At 40.3% G+C, this 24,286-nt stretch overlaps 2 protein-coding genes across 3 annotated transcripts in view; one reads left to right on the forward strand and one right to left on the reverse strand.

Annotated features, from left to right (window-relative positions):
- DNAJC24 (DnaJ heat shock protein family (Hsp40) member C24) overlaps window positions 1-18,667 on the forward strand; it is a 73,302-nt gene extending 54,635 nt beyond the window's left edge. The window contains exon 6 of the mRNA XM_081934079.1: window positions 18,647-18,667. Within this exon, the coding sequence (XP_081790205.1) occupies window positions 18,647-18,652 (6 nt within the window). The 3' untranslated portion in view covers window positions 18,653-18,667. The remainder of the gene's footprint in view (window positions 1-18,646) is intronic.
- IMMP1L (inner mitochondrial membrane peptidase subunit 1) overlaps window positions 1-24,286 on the reverse strand; it is a 42,504-nt gene that overhangs the window by 15,063 nt on the left and 3,155 nt on the right. For both annotated transcript variants that reach the window (XM_081934075.1, XM_081934076.1), the window contains exon 2: window positions 361-492. In XM_081934075.1, the coding sequence (XP_081790201.1) occupies window positions 361-465 (105 nt within the window). In that variant the 5' untranslated portion in view covers window positions 466-492. The remainder of the gene's footprint in view (window positions 1-360; window positions 493-24,286) is intronic.

Consider the following 24,286-nt stretch of genomic DNA (forward strand, 5'->3'; position numbering starts at 1 on the left):
GACAGGCCTGTGCTAGAACATAAAATGAGAGGAAACCCCACTCCCTGCTAGCACTGACGATGTTACCTAGTTCTGCTAATGAAACATCTGCAAGAAAACAATCAAGCTCAGAGAGTAGCAAGGACCCTTCTATTAGTTCTTTTGGGATATTTTTTCAACTTCCTATATAGTTTAGTCTTCATACTAAGCTAAGTTTCTCATCTCGCTATTCTGTTTTAGTTTCTGAGCTGAGGCCATATCAGAAAGATGCTGCCATCTGCTGAGATTGATACAAAGATGTTAATATTAGTAGACTTAAAAGTAACAAATTGAAAACTAACATATACTTGTTTTAATCAAAATTAGCTTCTTTTAACTTACCATCACAATTCCTCCAAGATATTCAAAAACACAATGGGCTATGCACCCATACTGAATGGTATACCCCAGAAGTCGGAAAGTCTTTCCAATTACATCTTGAAACATAACAGTATAATAGGTGTGAAGTTGGTCCTAGTTTAAAGAAAAACACACTGATTATTCATTTTTACAGAGATGTATATATCACATTTATATTACCAGCAATGCTTAAGGTATTTCTATTATAAATTACTGTAAATTCAATCAAAATGCAATACTTTGGTCTAGAGGTTAAGGCACCAAGCTAGAAACTGTGAGTTCTAGTCCTGCCTTACGCATGAAAATCCATAAGAACAAAGAGTATCTAACACTAGATATAAACCAGGGCCAACAAAGTCATTTCAGTCTTCAGTAATCAAATAATATTTTAACTACACGGAAATGTGTATACCTAATCTATTTTATGAAAGAGTTTTTAGAATGAGATGTCACCATACACTGTTTTCTCATGTTGGTTCTTTTTTTGTTACCATGATTTTTAACTCTTGTTTTATGCCCATTTGAGTATCTCTATGACTATGTGGACGTTCCTTAAAAAATAATTTAGTACATTTAGTTTTAAATTCAACTGTTTTGGCTTACAGGTAGTCTTTTCTCATATTAAAGTATGATTTCATCAAATGACTAGAATATTTTTTTATCATAGTATGGTATGATATTAATTACATTCCTAGTTTATTCATTAATCACATCAAACCAGGGGTAAGTGTAAATGTATGTGGAATAACTTACATGTTTAATTTAAGCAAAGAAAAATTGTCAGGAGATCAATTATTATCACAGGACAATTGGAATGAAACACTATAAAGTTAACTATTGGCAGATATAATAATAAAGTCTTCCTTTAATTTTTATTTGTTTACTTATTTATTTCTCCTCCATATGGATATCCCTTAGCTTATGTGTTCTGTTAAGGTTAGAAGTTATGCTGGAGGTATACCACAAGATACCATGTTTCCCTGAAAATATGACATGTCCTGAAAATAAGGCCAAGCCTGATTTTTTGGGGTGGACCTAAATATACGTCCTCCCCTGAAAATGAGCCCTAGTGAAGGGGTGGGTGTGGCCAGCACAGGAAGCAGCCCTTCCCTTCCCAATCAGCTAATGGCAGCTGGGCCGTTTGATTGCAACCCGCAGATCAGGTGAGCTGATTGGGAGCTGCCTCTCATTCTATCTCTCCCCAGTGTTCTTGGCGCTCACCCGCCTCCTATCCATCCATCCATCCCCTCGATTCGCTCTCACAGGGAAGGACTCCTCCGGGTGCTGTCCACTAAGCAATGCCAACGGGCGGCGCCTAGTAGAGCCTTCTATGTGATGGGCCCAACCCTCTGGAATGACCTCCCTCCCGATATCAGAACCACCACCGACTTCCGCTCCTTCCGACAAAAATTGAAGACTCACCTGTTCCGTTTAGCCGGCCTGGCCCATTCATAGTCTTATTCTACCTCCTGGCAGATATTTTAATTGGGTATTTTAATTGGGTATTTTTAGGGTTATTTAAATATTGTTTTTAGCCGCTTTGCTTTATGTACAGTTTCTTATTGCCTCCTCTTTTAGGTACTGAGTATGTAATTATGTTTGTACTTTCTATTTATTTATGTGTTTTATCCGACTGTACATCGCCCCGAGTCCCTTTGGGGAGAGGGGGCGGTATAAAAGTCCAAATAAAGTCAAAGTCAAAGTCGCCTGCAAAGTCCTGCCCTGCTTGCAAAAGAGCAGCCACCCGGCTTTTCTTGCCACTTGGTGCCCACCCAGCAGCCAAGCAGAGCACCACTCACTGACCAAGCAGTAGCCCAGGATCACAACCTTTTGGTAGCGCACAAACAGCATTGCCCAAAACTGGAGGGCGCGAGAGGGAAAAGTCAGATACAAACTAGAAGCAACAAAAAATACCCCATCTAAAGATGGACCAGGAAATAACAATTATTTCAACAAACTTGACTGGACTGAACGCACCAAAAAAAAGCGCAGATGTTTAACAAACTTAAGAAACTGAAGGTAGATATAATCTGCATACAGGAAGTGTATATTAAAAGGGAATATAAGAACTTACTGGCAAACAAAAAACTAGGGAAATTATACACAGCACTAGCAGAAAAAAAAGAGGGATAGCAACCTATATAAAGGAAAAAATAAATTCCAAAGAAGTCTACTCTGATGAAGAAGGCAGGATACTAATGATTGAATTAGAGACAACAGAAAAAATGATATTATTAATAGTCATATATGCACCAAATCAGAAACGAGGAATTCTATAGGAAACTACACAACAAAATAAATGAATTAGAATATGAAAATATTTGCTTAATTGGGGATTATAATGCAATAGTGGATAAAAAAATGGACTATGAAAGCAAAAAGAAAAATAAAACAAAAAAATACGCTACCCAAATCCTTTTTTGAGATGGCAATGGAATATAAATTACACGATATTTGGAGAGAAAGGCACAAAACAAGAAAGCAATATACCTTTTATTTGAACCCCCATCAGTCCCTATCAAGAATTGACATGGCTTGGATTTCATCTGGTTATGCAATCAAGTAGACGAAATTGAAATAGAAGCAAATGAGTGGGCAGATCACAATCCAATAAAATTAAGATGGAAAGAAGAAGAAGAAAAATATGGATGATGAATTCAAATATTATAAACGAAATAGAATACACTCAAATGCTGGAGAAAGAATTAAAACATTTTTTTAGAATAAATAAAAAAGAAGATAACTCAATTCAAAATTTCTGGGACACTATGAAAGCATACATAAGAGGCCTTATGATTGCCTACATGGCGAGAAAAACTAGAAAACAAAAAGAGCAACAAGAATGTGTGCAAAAGGAACTTATGGAAGTCGAAGATGAACTCCAGAAAGACCCAAAGAATAAAATTAAAAAAGAAAAAAGAGAGATAATTAAACATAAGATCAACTTAATAAATCAAAAGGAATTAGCGCAGAAAATTAAAGCAGCCAGGCAAAATTACTTTGAACAAGCCAACAAACCTGGACGATGGCTGGCATACAGACTGAAGAACGAAAGAGAAAAAAGGATGATATATCAATTAAAAGATGATGAGGGAATTCAATACAAAGCAGAAGAAAAGAATATTATTCATAAATACTTTACAAAACTATACGCACAAGATAGTATGGAGGAAAACAAAATAAAGCATTATTTAAACACAGAAAAGATAACACCAATCTCAAAAGAGCAAAGTGAGGCGATAAACAGGCCAATAACGTTAGCTGAAGTGGAACTAGTCTTGAAAAACCAGAAAAATAATAAAGCCCCAGGACCAGATGGAATACCGGTGGAGCTATACAAATATAATAAAATAATATTGGAAGAGTTAGGAGTGGAAATGTTTAATGAAGTTTTAGGAAAAGCCAAGATACCTGAATCATGGACAGAAGCAATAATATCGCTGATCCCAAAAGAAGAAACCAGCCTACAAGAAATTCAAAACTACAGGCCAATTTCATTACTAAACTCCGATTATAAAATATTTGCAGCAATTATGGCAGGAAGAATTAAACAGGTTTTAAATGAACGAATACACCTAGACCAAAACGGATTTTTACCTCACAGACACATTAGAAATAATACAAGAATCATTCTAGATATAATAGAGTACTACGAGGCGCATCCAGAAAAACAAATGGTACTGGTTTTCCTTGATGCAGAAAAAGCATTTGACAACGTAATCTGGAAATTTATAATAACACTATTGGATGAGATGAAATTTGGAGAAAAATTTATAAAAATGATAGAAGGATTTTATAACAATCAGACAGCCAAAGTTCTGATGAATGGAGAATTAACAGAGAAGATTGAAATAAAAAAAGGAGTCAGACAGGGGTGCCCCCTCTCTCCTTTGCTGTTTATATTGACTTTGGAAATTTTATTAAATGAAATTCGGAAGGACCAGGGAATAAAAGGTTTAAGACTCAAAAATGAAGAATATAAGGCCCAAGCCTATGCCGATGACTTAGTATTTGTTCTAGAGGACCCATTAGAATCCAGTTGGAAATTAATTCAAAAATTAGAAGAATATGGCGAAGTGGCAGGATTAAAGATCAATAAAAACAAAACAAAAATGATAACCAAGAACATGACAAAAAAGCAAGAACAGGAACTGGAAGTAACAACCAGAATGCAAATAACTAAGAAAGTGAAATACTTGGGGATCTGGGTGTCGGCAAAATGTTCCACAATTAAAGATGATAACTATAATAAATTAGTGATACAAATAAAGAAAGAGTTAAAAAATTGGAGAAATATTCAACTATCACTCATGGGTCGTATAGCGACAATTAAATTGAATATTTTACCAAGAATCTTATTTCTGTTGCAAGCCGCACCCATTAATCCGGGTAAAAAATTCTTTCAAGAATTAAACAAAATAACCGCTAGGTTTATTTGGCAGGGACGAAAAGCGAGGATTAAACTAAAGTCAATGCAAGATAGCAAGGAGAGGGGAGGTTTAGCATTACCAAACTGGGAGCTATACGCATCAGCAGTATTAATAACATGGGTGAAGGAAGGAAAACCAATACAAAATGTTTTATAGATGGCACCTGGCACCAACAAGGTTAGCTAAAATATCAACAAATACCTCCTCAAAATGTTGGAAATGTGAATCGATACACGGAACGTATTACCATTTATGGTGGACCTGTGAGGAGGCTAATTTTTTTTGGAAAAAGATCAAAAATTAGCTGGAGGCAATAACGGGGGTTAAAATAGAATGGAAACCTGAAATTTTTTATTAGGAATAATGTCTGTGAAATACAAAAAAGAAATCCAGTATTTAATACTATATATAATTACGGCAGCAAGGATTGCCTTTGCCCAGAAATGGAAAAACAAACTAACTCCAAGTGAAGATGAAATAATAAGAAAGGTTATGGATTGTGCTGAAATGGACAAACTAACCAAAGAAATTCAGGGAAAAGAAGAATCAGAGTTCTATCAGATATGGGATAAATGGTATAGGTGGATGGAGGAAAGAAACAAGAATCAATGAAGGAATGTAACAAAACTCAAAAATAATAGTTAAGAGTAAAATAAGAAAGTTAAGAATGGTGAAACTCAAATGAAATACAATTGAATGGGAAATAATATAAAGTGAGCGCTATCGATTGATAACTGCTTTAGAAAGAACAGGAAGCTCCTGTTTGTATTGCATTGTGTAAATGTGTTGTACGTCTAAGTTTTGTGTGTGTGTATTTTATATGTTTGTTAATAAAATTGGGGGGGGGGGGAAACAGCATTGCCCAAAACCGGCTCCGAGGCCAACTGAACCTTTCCTCTAGAGAGCCTGTCAAGAGACCCCAGGCAGCCTGCACACTCACAGCCAGGAGTCTGGCAGAGAGAGACCGCCATCAAGCCCTGTTCCTCCCACAAGGGGGTGGAGGGTGGAATGTGAACGGCCTGAAGGCGCCAAGCTGCATTAGCGTTTGTTCCCCCGCCCACTCATGCACCCCCCAGGCCTCACCACATCAATGTGGGCGAAGCTGGTGGGCAGCTTAAGGATCTCGCAGCCGATGCTGCCAGCACCTACCACCAGCACCTGCACAGAAGCTATGGCCTGGGCCAGCTCCCCTTGCAGGGGCAGGGCCACCGCTGCCATCCCAGCACTGACGATGGCTTCATCTGTGGTTTCCAAACCCTGGCTGGAAGACAGTGGAAGCGGAGAAGAGGTCAGTCAGACCATCCGCCTGCTGCCTAGCCTTCCAGGAGCTGGGGCAGAGAGGTGGCAAAGGGCAAAGGAAGCCACAGCCCAGCATGGAGCTGGAACCATAGAGCGGGAAGCCCAGAGCAGCTGCTGCTGGAAGACTCGGTCAAGCCCTTATTTCAGGGTTCAAAAAAACATAAGACAGGATCTTATTTTCAGGGAAATACGGTAGTATACCAGAAGGATCATCCAAGCTATACAGGTTTCAACTGAGGAGCCAGATGAGTATCCACAAACCCATTAACATGATGAGACAACAGAGAAAGAAACCTATATCGGATCGGTCTTTACCCGGGTTAACAAGGACCATGGCAGTTGCTGTCCCCGGCAGCTTTCAAAAAATGAGTTACAAGGTTGGAGAAAGACCTGACAACCTAATTCGCAAAAAACTTGCCAACAAATTTTATGAAAAGGGTCTCAAACATGTCAGAGTACCCAATGATAGGCTAACAGGAAACGATCAGGTTGGCAATTAATCTTCTGTGTGTCAGTGAGCTATACTGGTCAGACAGACTTTTTCCGGTCTGAGGATTTCACTGTCTATTATTCAGGACATGATATTAGGAAAACAAATGGAGTGGTATTTATTGTAAGCAAGAAACTTGCTAGAGCAGTGGGAAGCTTTTCAACTGTCAATGGCCGAATTATGACCATCAGAATTTGTGCCAAGCCCCCCAATATTACAGTTGTCCAAGTCTATGCTCCAACAACTGCTGAAATGGAGATTGAAATAAAGGGCTTTTATGCCATGGTCCAAGAAACTCTGAAACAAGTGTCTCCAAAAGACAATTGTTTACATTCTGGGTGACTTCAATGCAAAAATTGTCAAACAAGCAGAAGCAGGCACCACTGGTTGTTTTAGATTATGTGAGAGGAATGATGCAGGTGGTCATTTGATACAATTTTGCCAAGAAAAATGATTTAGGATCATGAATACTTGGTTCAAACAGCACAAGCACAGCTTAGACACTTGAACCTCACCAAATGGACGTCACCATAATCAGTTCAACTATGTCTTATGCAGTCATTGATGGACCAATTCAGTGCTCGGTGTTAAAACATATCCAAGTGTGAGGGCGGTTCAGATCATGAATTGTTGGGGTAGCAAAGATTAAAATCAAACTTTGTACTATCAAAACGGCAGTGCCTCCAAAGTCTGATGTCACCAAAATTCCTACTACATTTACAATTAAGGTGAAAAATTGGTTTCAACTACTGGACACTGCTGAGAAGACTTCTGATCAACTGTGACAAGAAATTCAATTGACCATTATTATTGGAATTGCATAACAACACATACAGTACCATACAGGAAGCCAGAGAAAAAGGTTAACAAGACTCCAGGTGCTGACACCATCCCTGCAAAATTACTGAGACCTGTATCATCCAAAGTCATTAGAGACCTGTGCCAGAAAATTTGGGAAGCCAACACATGGCCACAGGATTGGAAACTCTCAGTGTTCATTCCATTGCCAAAAAAGGATGACTCTAAAGATTGCTCCAATTACCACACAATTGATCTCATCTCTCACATCAACAAGATTCTGCTTAAAATTATACAACATCTAGCACCAACCATCAAAAGGGAATTGCCAGATGACCAAGTTGGCTTCCGAAGAGGTTGTGGTACCTACAACTGTGTTGCAAATGTGCACCAATCTTGGGAATATAAAAAAAAAATCATTTACATGTGCTTCATCAGCTACAAGGAAGCTTTCAATTGTATTGGTCAGAAGCTATGGAGAGCCCTACAAAACCAGGGGGGTACCAGCACATCTTATCAAGTTGGTGAAACACTGTATACAAATCAGGAAGCCACTGTGTGAACACCATATGGAGACCCCAATTGGTTTAAGATAGAAGTGTGATAAGGTTGCATTCTCTCCCCTTTCTTATTCAATCTGTATGCCAAAACATCACGAGGAATCTATATCTCAAAGAATAAAAAATTGGGGTAAAGATTAGAGGAAGAAACATCAACAATCTTTGATATACTAATGATACAACTTTCTTCTCAGAAACCAAAGAAGGCCTAGAGCATCTGATTAATAAAATCAAAGAAGAAAGTGCGAATTTTGGTCTCTTTCTAAAAATCAAAAAGACCAAACTCATGACCACTGCAATTCTGAAAATCAAAAAGACCAAACTCATGACCACTGCAATGGAATGGAAACATCAAAATAGAAGCTGATGGTGCAGCAATAGAATGCATGGAAAAATTCACTTTCCTTAGGGTCACGGATCACTCAAAGTGGTGATGGCATCCCAGAAATAAAATGTTGGATTGCACTGTGTCACACAGCAATGATTTATTTATTTATTTATTTATTCTTAGCGCTTATAGACCGGCCCCTCTCCCGAAAGGGACTCGGGGCGGTGTACAGTCCATATCAGAAATACATCATGAATAACTATAAAATTTAGACAATTAAAATTATTAAGTAGATAGATAAATAAATAAGAGGAGGATAAAAAGATATACAGAACTGTACTGCTAAGTAAATAATTTAAAATTAAAAAATTTAAAACCCCAAACAAATATCCAAGAAAATTAAATTTAAAAGAACAATCCCCCTAAAAAACCAGTAAGAAATATGTATGCCAGGAGGTAGACGTTATAATTATGCCAGGCCAGCCAGTCGGAACAGGTGTGTCTTCAATTTCTGTCGGAAGGAGCGGAAGTCAGTGGTGGTTCTAATGTCGGGGGGGAGGTCATTCCAGAGGGTTGGGCCCATCACAGAGAAGGCCCTACTCCTTGGTGTCGCCCGTTGGCATTGCCTAGTGGATGGCACCAGGAGAAGCCCCTGGTGTGAGAGTGAATTGGCCGCAGGGATGTGTGTGGGAGGATGCGATCCCGCAGGTAGCTAGGTCCTGTGCCATGGAGCGCTTTAAAGATGGTTGAAACGCACCCGAAAAACCACAGGCAGCCAGTGCAGCTCGCGCAGGAGCGGTGTTACGTGGGAGTACCTGGTACTCCCCATGACTGCCCGCGCGGCTGCGTTCTGAACTAGCTGCAGTCTCCGGGCACGTCCCAGGGGAAGCCCCATGTAGAGAGCGTTACAGTAGTCCAGGCGAGACGTCACCAGTGCATGAGTGACCGTGCGTAGGGCATCCCGGTCCAGAAGGGGGCGCAATTGGCGCACCAGGCGAACCTGGTGGAACACCCCCCTTGCACGGCTGCCACATGGTCGTCCATTGACAGCCGGGCATCTAGGAGGACGCCCAAATTGCGCGCCCGTTCCACAGGGGGCAATTGTTCGCCCCCTATGGCCAGCGTTGGAGTCAGCTGGCTGAACCGAGGTGCCGGTAGCCACAGCCACTCGGTCTTGGAGGGGTTGAGTTTGAGTCTGTCGTCCCCCATCCAGACCCCGACGGCTTCCAAACACCGGGACATCACTTTGACAGCCTCGCTGGGGTGGTTTGGGGTTGAAACGTACAGCTGAGTATCATCAGCGTACAGGTGGTATTCAACCCCTAAACCACGGATGATCTCCCCCAGTGGCTTCATATATGCGTTGAACAGGAGGGGCGAGAGGACCGACCCCTGCGGCAACCCACAGGTGAGTGGCCTCAGGGTCGATCTCTGCCCCCCCCCGTCAACACACATTGCGACCGGTCGGAGAGGTAGGAGCCGAACCACCGTAAAACGGTGCCTCCGACTCCCATCCCCTCCAGCCGGCGCAATAGGATACCATGGTAGATGGTATCAAAAGCCGCTGAGAGGTCTAATAGGACCAGGATAGAGGAACAGCCTCTATCTCTGGCCCTCCAGAGATCATCAACCAGTGCGACCAAGGCTGTCTCTGTGCTGTGCCCGGGTCGGAAGCCGGACTGGCGTGGGTCTAGATATTCGGATTCGTCAAGGTGTCGTGGAAATTGCTGTGCCACCACATTCTCAACAACCTTCGCTAAAAAAGGAAGGTTGGAGACTGGACGATAATTAGCCAGCTCCATTGGGTCCAGTCTTTCAAGGCAGTTGGTAAGGATCCCTCACCCAATGAGGTGTTCACCAGGCCCAGAAGCCAGCCTCGTGTCACCTCCCAGGATGCCAGTACCAGCCAGGAGGGACATGGGTCCATTGAACATGTGGTGGGTCGCAGCCGTCCACGCAACCTGTCCAAATCCTCGGGGGCAACAGAGTCAAACTCCTCCCAGAATGGTCTCACAAGACTCACTGTTGACGGCTCGTCCGGTCCACTGGAGGGGGCCCATCCGCTCCGGATCTGAGCGACTTTGTCCTGCAGATATTCCCCAAACTCCTCTGTTCTACCCTGCAAGGGTGCCCCCCGCATCCCCTCTGACAAGAGGGAGCGGGTCACCCTAAACAGGGCGGCAGGGCGGTTATCCGCGGACGCAATAAGAGCGGCACAATGTCTACGTTTGGCCGCTCTCAATGCCACAAGGTAGGTCCGTAAATAGGCTCTTACCTGTGTTCGATCACACTCGGAGCGTGAGGATCTCCACCTGCTCTCTAGACGTCTCCTATGGCGCTTCATCACCCTCAGCTCCTCGGTGTACCAAGAAGCTCGGGTGGGTCGCTGCCGCAGGAGAGGTCGCAAAGGCGCAACCCGGTCCAAGGCCCCAGCCGCCACCCTATTCCAGGCGGCCCCTAGGTCCTCCGACCGAGCGCGGGTCAGGGCTACAGGTAGTGGCCCAAGCTCCGTCTGGAACCTATCCGGATCCATCAGGTGCTTGGGGCGGTTACCAGCTTGGACAGACTGGCTCCGCCTCCTCGCGGTGGAGGGTACCGCCAGGGAAGTCGAGCCGGAGACATGAGTGATCTGACCATGACAGGGGAGTAATAACTAAATCCCCTATTCCCAGATCACTCGTCCACTGTTCAGATACAAAAATAAGGTCCAGTGTGTGACCGCCCTCGTGTGTGGGGCCCTGAATTAATTGGGTCAGGCCCATGGCTGTCATGGAAGCCATGAACTCCCGAGCCACCTCAGATGCTGCTCCCGTCGACGGCAGGTTGAAGTCCCCCATAACCAAAAGCCTGGGGATCTCAACCGCCGTCTCTGAGATCAGCTCGAGGAGCTCGGGCAGGGCTGCTGATGTATAGCGAGGAGCCAAGTATACAATCAGCAGGCCCAACTGCCTCCCTGGGCCCCATTTCACACCTAGGGACTCACAACCGGGTATCTGAGGGACAGTGAACTCTCTCGGTTCTAGACCATCCCGTATAACTACCGCCACCCCACCACCCTTACCCAGGGCCCGAGGCTGATGGAATGCACGGAAACCCGGTGGGCACATTTCCACGAGGGGTAAACCACCCTCGTGGCCCAACCAGGTCTCCGTTATCCCTGCAAGGTCCAGCTCCCCCTCAGAGATCAACTCGCTAATGAGGGGGGCCTTGTTGGTTACGGACCTTGCATTGCAAAGCATCAGCCGCAGGCCCTGGCTCTGTAGTTCCTGATGAACATAAGCCGAATATGGAAAAGCAAGGACATTCGTCTGGCAATCAAATGTAGGTTAGTCCACTTGATTGTGTTCCCGCCAGCTATCTATGGTTTTGAAAATTGGATTTTAAAAAAGCAAGATAGAAAGAAAATCGACTCATTGAGCTTTGATTCTGGAGAAGGCATTTATGTATTCCTTGGACAGCAAAAGTACTGCAACAAGTACTGGAGCACATAACACTAGGCATGTCTCTGAATGAAAAAAAAATCATAAAACTGCATCTCACTTATTTTGGTCATGCCATGCAGGGAGTTCATTGGAGAAAGCAATTATGTTTGGAAGAGTTAGCAGTAAAAAGAAACCAGGCAACCTAGGTCACTGTTTTCAGTGCTGTTGTAACTTTGAATAGTTACTAAGTGAACTGCTATAAGTCAAGGATTACCTGTATTTTTTTTAAAAAAATCTCATTTTCTTGTATAGTCACAGTTCCTTATTTTCTACTTTGAAAAACACATGCACACATACTTAGCTATTCATTTTCTGGGTAACCAACATTATGCAAACTGCAGAAAAAGAGTAAGAACTGGACCAGAAACCATGCCTTCTCTAATGTAGTGTCTGCTTTCTCGAGCATCATACAATGTAAGATTTATGAGGCATCAATCCTGCAGCATTTTGTTCAGTCCTTAAAGACCTGGGTATGGGTATGGGGTCTGGAGGTCAGGTGAACCCATCAATATTACAACTATTAGAAATAAATCCCACAGCTTAATTATGTGGTGTGTGTGTTTGTGTTTCTTATGTTATTAATCTCTCAAAATTTCAGAAATCTCCAAATAGAAGAATGAAAAGAGCAATGAGTTTATTATATCTGTTGTAGAATAAGATGGAAAAGCACAGGAAAGTAGTGTTTGTACGTTACTGAAATACAGTGCGATTTTGTTAGTACATGCATGAGAAATTACAAGGATTCTACGCTAGATTGGGAATTATTTTTAAAGTCCTGGGAGAAATTAGTGAAAAAACACTTCTGTACTGTTGTGAAGAAAATTCTATGCAAGGGACCATAAAGTCAGTAAAACTATTTCTTCACAAGCATCAGAAGCTTGAATAATCAGATGGAAACTTCTTAGTTCATTTTTGAAATCTACTTCAAAAAGCTCAGAAATCCTCTAGAATTAACACTCATATCAGCTTTTTGATGTGCAGTAACTGTTGTAGTTAGAACTCTAAGTAGTATAAATTAATTTATCAACATAACTGATTTTTTTTTACCACTCAAGAAAAGATTGGTAGCATTAAATGTTCACACTAATGCACACTAATTCAGAAAATCAAGTCAGCTTTGCAAAAAGAAGTGTTGTGCTACATAGTCTGCACTCTTTCAATGGAATACCCTAAGAATTGAAATAGATGTGGGAATCTAAACAAACTGAATTAAGATAAACTATTTTAACTACAGTACTTGTGGAATTAAATTAGCAAGCCAACATTAACATTTTCTTGTAAAAAAATCTTTACTCTTATTATAAAACTGTATTAATTTATTAACCGAACAATAAATCATCTATTTACAGATAGCCTAATATATTTATTAGGTGCCTTTCACAAATATTAACTGGCATTAAAAAAAATCCAAAAATGTGTCTGGACTATTCAGATATGAGTTCACTAACTAGCAATACCATTCAAATGACACATCCACTATATTCACCATACCACATAACTGTTCTCTCATCTCTGAGAACAGTTTGTACAATATGGCAATTTGTACATGCAAAGATCCTTTTCCCCTTAACTGAAATCTTTGCTAATTAAAAATTATTGCTGTTATGTTTTATCTCACTATCCTGTCTTTATCACATAGATTAAAAAAAATACTACAGAAAAGGTATTCTCAAAATGTGGGTTTTGTTGTACAACACATATTTTAGCTACATTGTAATTCTGGAGCAATATAACATATAAGTGTATCTTCATTACCTGATTCACAAACACTACCACCCCCGGTTTATAAAATTAATCACAGCTAGAAGAGAAATCACTGTGAACTCCATGAATTACATCCAAGAGATGGGAAAGGATTAGTTCAGAGTTGCTGCCAGTTATAACGCCAGGTGGCTTTTTTTGCAGTGAAGGTGTTAGCGATAATCTCATTACACTGGTACTAAATCTTGCAGACATCAAAATTATCACCAAGGTTCCTTTTCATCCCATCCTTTCCAAATGACTGGAAGTTGCTTCACCTGAAAGAAGTCAAATCCACATGCAGCTGCTATTTTAGCAGCCAGCAGACTCCCTGAGAATGTCAATCGTGATCCAATTTCACTGTGCTGGTGGCCCCTATTCCCTGTCCAACAATACAGCTGTTAAAAATCCTACAGCTACAAATCTAGTTTAATCCTACCAGGGACCTCATGTTGGTCCTGTCTTCCAAAAAGGCAGCAGGTTCTGCTGTCTATTTCGGCTAGTGTCTGGGGAATACCCTTTAATTCCCAGTCCTACTTAGAAGAATAAGCTAAGGATCACAAAACATGACCTTAAAAACCCTGATATGACTATATTCTGACCCAGAGGCATTCATTCTAGGTGAAGATTAGAACTTTGCATAATAAGATTACACAGCAAGTGAATGATATCAAGGGACTATCCATATGCAGCCACCTGGTTTTCTATAGACAGCTTGTGCTGTGCAATATGCAGTGCAGACGGAATAGAGCTTTGCCTTTTACTTGAAGTAAAATGGATTCACATAAATTAGTTGGCCATTTCCAGATTCCTAAATCCCCATTACATCTTTCATTGACAGCTCCTCTGAGGATAGCACAACCATTATTCCTTTTTATTGTTAGTTCCTAAAACAATAGCATTTTCTAAGTGAAATACACATAGATTGTGTGTGGAAATTAACATCTTGTTTGCTGTAATCTTGGATTACAACTGACAGGGCATGTCAACTGTGTGTCCCCAAAAAGAAATCTATGCAGAAAACTATTTATGTATCCAAAAGCCTGCTCCAGTTCAACAAATAAACATTAAAAGAATCTTATTCTGACATGATAGGGCCATTCATGCAGGTAAAGGAACCGAATGTATACATCTATTTAATATATATTTATAAAATCAATATGAATTTAACCTATTAATCATGTTTTTCTCAGGTTTTCTATGAACATTGAAATTTACCAAGCATGTTCTTGATTATGAATTATTTAGGTAGGTTGTTCTCCTTAGGATAACTCCATATTTCAAATAAAGTCAATTTTTAAAAATAAATTTCAACTGAAACCAATGGCACAGATAGCTATATATATTATTCCATTTTAATACTCATAGGAATTATATTTTTGAAAACATCTAACACATTTGTAGGGGATATAAAATCTGAATTCTGAATTTATAAAACAAAAAATATGCAGAGAAAAACATCAGACAGAGAATAGACTGTTCCCTATATAGTTATGAAAATTGAATGTGTATGAAAATACCTAATAGGCTGAATTTAGAAGATCAATTTGGTGTGGTGATTAAAGCTAGAAACTGGGAGACTGTGAATTCTAATCCTGCCTTAGGCACTAAGTCATTTTATTTATTCTATTGTTCCAAAAGATGCTTAAAGGAATATGGTTCCTGGCAATGTTATTGAATAGCTCTTTTCATAATTTAAATTCCCACAATCTAAATTATTCAGAAATCACTCACATCTGAAACTAACTCAAACAGCTTAATTTGAAGAAGAACATGCATAGTACCTTGTACGTCCAGATAACTAGAGAAGCATTTAAGCTGGTCCAAGCTCCTTTAAAGAGTGTGTTTCATTTACCCTCACACATTAGTTTGAAATATCTCTTTAAAATGCTTAGCAGAGCTCTAAGAAAAAGTTCCTATACTCATAAGAAGATCCTGAATGCTCTTCCAATTGGGATCAAATCAGATCTAATATTGCAGAATTTTTTGGATCAAGCTGTGACTATATGCAAGTAACTTCAATCAATGCAAAACCTAGGAAATCAGGAATTCTAGGAAATATTGAAACATATACTGACTATGAATTAGCATCACAAATGCTATTTCTCTGTCTGCTTGAATTTCCCTGAATGTTAACAGAGCATCTTGTAGCAAATGTCTTTTGGTCTATATACTTTTTCTCGGAAGAAGCTCCAAAGATAATCAGATTTAATGGAATTTACTTATTCAATAAAACATGGAATGTTTAGAGTAACAGCAGATATACACACAAAGCAGATGCATTTATGTGACAATTAACAGGTGCATTTATGTGACAATTTACTAGTAGACTCCACTTTACTATATTTTTGAATAAGTAATAACAATTCAGTTTCCAAACATAAATAGATGAATGCTGTGATATCCAGCCTCAGTTAATCCCTAGACATCTAAATCCATGAATAAAAATTCATCAGGTTTAAATACACTGAGCCTATTAAGCAAGAACAAAAGCATATGCACAAAAGAGCTTTTAATATATTTCAAAGCCCACAAGAGCCATGGTCTCATTAAAATTATAAATTACTCAAAAGACAGAATGAAAATTCAAACTGCAGTGCAGCTAAGCAGATTACAGAAAAGCCTACGTTCCATATGATAACACACCATGGCCTCTGAGATGAGGGCTTGAAACAAAAAAGGCCATCACTGGAGCTAGGGAAAACCACCTTGTGATCTCCAGTTTCTGTTCAATGGATGGCAGCCAAGTAATATAATGATTACTCTGTCCATGCTGCTAAACTTGTTCAACGGCATAAAAGTGATACCATGCATTGTGAACTCAATGCTAATGTTTTGTGGCACTAATACAAAACTAACTACAATGTCTATCGTTTATTCCAGTTTTATTTGCATGAAATAAAATTAATGGCAGCAAAACTATTAGTAAATGTTTATAAAAAAAAATAAAACAGAGAAAAATGACATAGCCAAGAATGTTAGACACAAGTGTATGAAAAATGTATAACTGTTTTTATATTTGTATGTTTTATTACATTGTAAGCCGCTCAGAGTCACCTCAAACCACAAGATGGACAGTATATAAATTGAATGAATGAAAAAGTAAATACCGTATTTTTTGGAGTATAAGACACCCCAGATGTAAGATGCACATTAGTTTTTGGGGAGGAAAACAAAAAAAAAAATCTGCCTCTGCCTACCAGCATCCATCGGTAGTCATCTGGCTAGCATCCTTGCAGCAAACAACAAACAGCCTGGTCAGCTTCAGCACGTTATCGCAGCCTGATACAGCACGAGCAGCTGATTGGCAGTTGGCTCAGCCTCCCGGAATGTTCTAGGCTGCAGGGATTGCCACAGCCCATCGCTACCGCCGCGCATTGCATTTTTGGCCTCTGCACGTCGCGTTTTTGGCCTCCGCACGCTCTGTTTTAGACCCATTCCAGGCTGCCGGGATCACCACAGCACATTGCCACCAATCGTCGCTGATCACTGCCTCCATGTATTGTGTTTTCGGCCTCTGCGCATCGCATTTTTGGCCTCCACACGCCCCGTTTTTGGCCTCCATGCATCACATTTTCAGCCGGTTCCAGGTGGCAGGATGGGTGGCAGCAGTGATCTCCACCGCCTGGAACCAGCCAAAAATGCAATGCTTGGAGGACAAAAACGGGGGCTGCAGAGGCCGAAAACATGGTGTGCGGAGGCCAAAAATGCAATGCGCGGAGGCGGTGATGGACTGTGGCAATCCCTGCAGCCTGGAATGGGTCTAAAATGGGGAATGCAGAGGCTGAAAACGCAACGCACAGAGACCGAAAATGGCTAAAGGGTGGGGGCTGGTGGGTGGGCAGGGCTTTGGCAACATTTGGTGTATAAGACACACAGACATTTCCATCCACTTTTGTGGGGGGAAATGGGTGTTGGTCCTTACCTGATACGCTCATTTTCTGGTAGAGTAGAGACAGCAGCCAGACTGGGTATGCCAATCGGACTGAGTCTACACTTATGATGTCATCGGGCCCTTGTGGCTCCTCCCCAGTTTCAGATATAGGAAAACTGTAGACTCAAATGAGAATTGTGAGCAAAAAGTGAAAGTCCATAGTCACTGTATCTCTCTCTCTCTCCTCCGCACAAGGAATTCCCCTCGTGTGACCCATACCAGGGCGGGGCTGGCTGTTGTCTCTACCAGAAAATGAGTGTATCAGGTAAGGACCAATGCCCATTTTCCTGTTATCGTAGAGACAGCAGCCAGACTGGGACGTACCAAAGAGTGGGCAGTCTTCTAGGGTGGGAAATTGTAAAAAAAAAGGTCCGTTAGGGCACAAGCACTTGTTGTAGCACCCTGCGTCCAAAGGCCGCGTCAGCCGACGCATACTTGTCCAACTTGTAATGACATATGAAGACTGTGGGAGACACCCAGGTGGCCGCCTGGCAGACTTCTTCCAAGGTGGCTTGAGTGGACCAAGCCGCAGATGTTGCAGCGCTGTGTGTAGAGTGAGCTGTAATGTTTGCAGGGACTTGTATGGATTGAAGTTCATAAGACAGTTTAATATAGGCTCTTATCCAGCGCCCCAGACTAGACAATGAAGCCTTGGTACCCAAGGAGGCCTGGCGAAAGGAGATGAAGAGAGCTTCCAAGTGGCAGAACGAGGCAGTGCGGTTGATGTAGATCTTGAGGGCATGACGTACGTCAAGAGTGTGCCACTTGTGCTCCCTCTCGTGACGGGGAGACGGACAGAAATCAGGTAAAGTCAACTCCTGACCTCGGTTGAAACAGCTATTGACCTTTGGTATGAATGTTGGGTCCAGTCTTAAGACAACTCGGTCTGAATGGAACATGCACAAGTCATGCCTGACAGAAAGAGCAGCCAAATCAAGCAGACGCCTTGCCGTGACCAAAGAGGCCATGGCTTTAGAAGCGAATCTAGCAGTATTAAGGGAAGAATCAGCCGCAAATTCAACCGCTGCCCTGATGTTGTTGAGATCCCTATGTGATCTAGTGTCAGTAGGAGCGATGCGCTCCTGAAGCTGTTCAATCCAAACCAGGGCCGCCCTGGGGAAAAAGGAAGTGGCCGTAGAGGCCCTAACAACCCAGGCCCCAGCCTGATAGTTTTTGACTAAGGTTTGATCTTACATTTGCTCCTCAGGCTTGAGAACCTCCTCAGGGGCTCCAGAGACCACAGTAGGTGAAGACAGGGCTGCAACTGGTGTGTCCACTGGGGGAGCCTCGAAGAACTTGGTGAGGTCTGGTGCAATGTTGTAGAGACGTTTGTCAAGGTTGGTCGGCTGTGGCCCATTCCTGGAGACTCCCACTGCTTCTGGATGATGTTCAGGAGTATCTTGGGATCATCTCTTTTTCCACCGTGGGTTCAGTGAATGGGGTACTGGGAGCCTCAGTTGAAGCCGGTTCTGCCAATTTATCCTGTGAAGTAGAAGCTGAAGCAGAAGATAGTAAGTTAGCAGCTTTAATGGCCTTAAGTAGAAGGGACTTGAAACGATCAGTTTTGAATAATCCGGCAAAGGCAGGGGTATCTGGGGTGACCACCTTGTCATCAGGCAGGTCTGAGTCCCGCAGGTTATCTTGTTCCCCGCAAATTGAGGCCTGAGAAATAGAGGCAGAGGGATCAGGTTGCTGAGCTGCAGCAGAAGATTTATGCTTATGGCCATGTGATGGAGCAGGTTGAGGTTGCTGTTGTAGGCCAGCAGCCATGACCTGTTTAATGGTTTCAGCAATGATGGTTGCCATATCAACAGGAGAGGTGTACATGGTGTGGGGGGGGCACAGAACCATGTGTAACCTGGAGGGAAGCCTGTTGAAAGGTGTGCTCCCTATTGAGAGGGACATCAAAAAAATTGCCTCTGTTGTCAGGTTCCATCGAAGATGAGGACTCCGAAGAAGACAATTCCCCTTCTGAATAGGCCAGGGGAGGGGGGTCAGGGCCCATGGGAGGCAAGACAGGTGGAGCTGGGGACGCCACTTGGTGATCCTCGGAAGGAGGGAGAGAGGGCTGGGCAGTTAAACTATGTTGTTATTTTTGGGCCCTCTGAAATTCTTTCTCAAGGGACTTCTGCCTGTGCTCTTCTGCCCTGGTAGTCGCTTTAGAGACCTTGGGGTTTACTCCTGAGGAAGGGGCCTCTTTGGCTTGCCTCTTCCTGCTGCTCTTTGCCCTGATGGCCCTGCCTCCTCTAATCCTGCATTCGTATCCATAGCTGGATCAGCCAAACATAAATCAACATCCCAATAAGATAGGCAACGGTCTCACCCGTTTACTGGTCAGGCACTCCTGATCCGGTCCACCTGGGGTGATCCCACGTTGCTGGGCACTCCAAACGGCTGTTGTAGAGTTCGTGCCTTTTTTAAAGTGTCTAAAATGGCTGACTTTTTTCTCTGAGGCTTTTCCGAACCGCAAAATGGCCGCTGATACTAAGTGTCTGCTGAATGGCCACCGGAGTCACCCAGAACCGCTGCGCACGAAACGGCCGGTCGCACGTCCCTCCGAGTGCCCAGAATCAAGAAGCGCCGCAGGGAAACAGCCGTGGAGCCGTAGCCATGAGCTGCCTGATCTGATTGCAAGGCAGGCTTCCTGAGCGAACCCGTGGCCACAGGCAATCAGACGGCTGAGGAGAGGCAGCCAGAGATCAGTTTTGAATTTCCCTCCAATTTGTAGAATAAAGAATTATTTAAGGAACCAATTTAAAGGAACAACAATTTTTTTTTGAAAAATTCATCAAAGATATAATTAAATAATTTGGAGGAGAGATCAATTCTCACAGCTAGTCCAGGTTGGACTAAGTCTGAAACTGGGGAGGAGCCACAACGGCCTGATGACATCATAAGTGTAGACTCAGTTCGATTGGTTAATGGATGGAGCATACCCAGTCTGGCTGCTGTCTCTACGATAACAGGAAAAGTGTGTGTTATACTCTGAAAAATATGGTAAATAAAAGTTAATATTTCTGTTCTTAAAGGATCAACCTCATTATGAAGCAAATGAAGCGCAACCAATATTTTTACCAGTAGTTTATGTTTGAATATTATAGATCTGAACTAAAAAGCTGCAAACTATCTTTGAAACATTTATGAAATCAGAAAGGAAAAGGAAATTTATTGTAGCAAACCTCAATTACTCTCTCTAAAAATTAGGATTCAAGTAGAATTTGACTCTTCTCATATGTGTTTAAAGTTTTGAAAGATAGTATAACCAAAGACCATGAAGCAAATGGGGGTCACAATTAATGAAATGCTAATCTGAAGCACTACTGACCCTTTCCACAGATTTTCAAAATGTAAATGAAGAAGTGAAACAGGATTCACAGATGTTTCTTATTTTCAGTCAGCTGCACATGAAACACAAATGCAACCTGCGTCTTTGGCTAAAATAGATAGGAACTGAAATTTGAACAATAACTTTATAAATAAATATTGAAATTATGACCCGCAAATCTCTATTCAATATTCAACCTTTTCAGATGTCTTTGGAACAACCTCTTATCCCAATTTTCTATAGTAATTAAGCTGAGGCATCTATAATTGAAATAATTATTAGTGCTCAGTACAATCTCAGAAATGCTTTATGTCCATACAGGCTAAGAAGATTGAGAAGTAGCATCCTTGACATTCTGAGCAACAAATTCAAAGAATCACTTCACTCACTTCATGGAGTGTTTTTGATCTACACCCTAGTAATTATATCCTCTTCCCATTTATCCTGCTCTGACTTCCAAACACTTGTATTTTCTCCTATCATATTTGCAACTGGGAGACAAAAACAAATGAACAATCTCTTATATATAGGATTCTTCAATTTCTCAAACTTGCATCCTAAACATTTTCATTTACAAGCCTTCATCTAAAATTATGTAAATGGACGTATGCAAAACATTTATTTCTTACGATCTCCCCTCTTTCACATAATCTGCTCCAAAGGCTCTTCAATGAACAGTGGTCTTCTACGTTTCCTTACTTGTACAGCAGAGTCCCTACAAATAATGTATGGGACAGAATACAAAATAATGTATAAAGAAACTATTTTCTATAAGAAATAACTACTACTTCTGCAAGAAGAAATCAAAATTCAAGCCAGCATTTTGCTATGTAAAAATAAAATAAAATTGTATGTTACATTGAAGAGGTAAATTTCATTTTTAAGAGAAATAATTTACAGTGATAAATTTCTACTTCCCTTTCTAAAAATTCAGGAGTAAGAAAACATTTATAGAAATGTATGGGATCTAGTTTTTTGTTTTAATTACTATGTATGTATGTATGTATGTATGTGCATATGTATATGTATATGTATATGTATATGTATATGTATATGTATATGTATCTTGTTCTGGAAATCTTGCAAGTTGAAGTCCAGAATATTTTGGCTGCAATCTTAAAAACCAAGGAGATGCAAACATCTTAATGGAAAGGGATACATTTTATCCTTGAAACTGCTTCAAAAAAGTGGATGGGGCCATAACACTAATGTTAGCTAGGACAACTCCAAAGATGAAACTGATTTGAATTTTTGAGTATTTTATGTAATTGAACCAATCAAAAGACTTTATAATGCATTTAAATGTTTTCTGCTATTTTAAATTTTATAATTTACCAGTAACTTTGTGGATGCTCTGATACCCAAATGTCAAATATATCTTCTAAATATATCTTAAACATACTTCCTATTTTAATTATTGTTACTTCATTCAGAATAAACTTTTTTTAAGGTTAGGACTGCAATTCCCCCCCCCCCCCGCCTCGGGAATGTGATAATTTGTCAATGGTTCTTTTGAAAGATATGAATATAACAGAACACACTAATCTATATAGAACTAAAACTCTCACTTGGTAATCTTCTATTGACTGAAATGCAGCATCATAGGGCAAAACTTGTCAATAAAGGTACCTTAAATCAGCTAACTTGGAATAAAGAGCCACTTTTCATCTTTGTTTTAAAAAATCAAAGATAGTTTATATACTGAAAACCTGCCTGATGGGGCTTATTTCCATGTATACATACTATAAAGGGGTACCAAGCTCCTGGAGTTAACAAGAAAAGCATCAATGTATACTCCTGTCAGTTATTATACATTCTATTCTAAGTAGCTAATATCTGTATGTTAAAAGAGTAAATTGAAACTATGCAATTACTAACAAAGAACAATTAAAAACTATCACAATTCAAAATACAAAGAAATCTTATTCTAACCTCCACTGCAATCAGACAATTTGGCTACTGCAAATAAAAACAGAATCCACTAACGTTCAAAATTCTTTAGTGAATTTTGACCGAATTATCCCTGAATGATGAGATAATCAAGTTAAATGATACAATTTAACATTAGTTAATATGCTTCAATATCTAGCAAAGAAGGTCACCACTATGTCATATCATGTCATGTTTCCTCAACTATGTTATCCACTTTAAGATTTAGAATAAGAAAATAAATGTTTCGATAGTTTATCGCAGCAATGATTTCACAATCTGAATATTCAAATTATCTTTTTTTTCCACGCCCAAGTTAGACACTTGAAGTTTCTATAGCAATGAATTGAGGGCTATTTTTATGTTCTCAACTAACCTAAAGAGAAATAACAAATTATAATATCCATTAAGAAATAAATTTCACTGAATGTAAAGGATCTCAATTACCGGTAACCTAAAACTGTTGGACTTTCAGTCAGTATTAGCCACTAGAAAAGTTAATTACATTATCCTTGGCTAGAATCCAATCAATTCTGAAAAGCACCAATTCTTACAAGATATTTTTCAACACCAAAAATTTAACTTTCTACTCGTTTGAATCAGATATGAATATTCAATTATTCTATTATTAAATTCCTGGTAATAACAGTATGCATTTCCTTTTGTGTTCCTTTTTAAAATTCAGGCAGCTTTTAACATTCAGCAATAATTATTTTAATGTATGCTCTCTGTTATTCTCTGGGATGATTCCCAGAAAGACCCATCTCCACAATACTATCTATTCTTTGTACAATATGGCTGAAATTCATAGTCCTAGAAATGAAATGAAAGCTATCATATGTGTCAGGGAACTTTAACTTTCCATAGTAAATTGTAGGCTAATTTTCATCATACACAATACTTATGTATACTTACAAGGGAGTGGAACCATAATAATGAAACTGATATTATTTACATAAGTATTATTCAAGGAATTATTACTTATAATAAAAAATAATTATGCTGCAGACTTAACATTCACATCGTTGAAGCAACTTTCTGCATAATGTGTTATTATTCAACTAATGTGACACTGAAGAAAATTAGGTTTGAAGGAGCATTATTCTAATATTAGAGTATACAGTTGTATACAAGTGTGCTAGATCAAAACTGAGGATCTATCATTTCTTAAGCTATAATTCTACACCTTTATTTTTGGCTGTAATCGTATTGATTTGGGAAAAATCCATTGTATATGTGGAACTATTATAATTACTATTATTATTGAATGTCCTGTATATGACATGGCATTTTATAAAATTGGAATAACTAGGTCCCCTTTCTAAGAATAATGCAAAACAATGGAGAACTGGAAGAATATTTTTATTACAAGCATTTCTAGACCACCTTCCCTGAAGAATTATTGGCAATTTACAATAAAAATAAAAAATATCATCAATAATCTATCGAAAACAATAAGGAGCTGTCTGATCATAAAAACATTCCACAACAATGATCCTTCTAATACTTGTTTAAACAGCCCAATGTTCTATTACTTTGCAGAAGATCAACAGGAGGTTGATAATTCTGGGGTGAGAAGTTCTGTAATGTGGG

The sequence above is a fragment of the Natrix helvetica genome, assembly GCF_964273705.1.
Source record: "Natrix helvetica genome assembly, chromosome: 1".
Lineage (NCBI taxonomy): Eukaryota > Metazoa > Chordata > Lepidosauria > Squamata > Natricidae > Natrix > Natrix helvetica.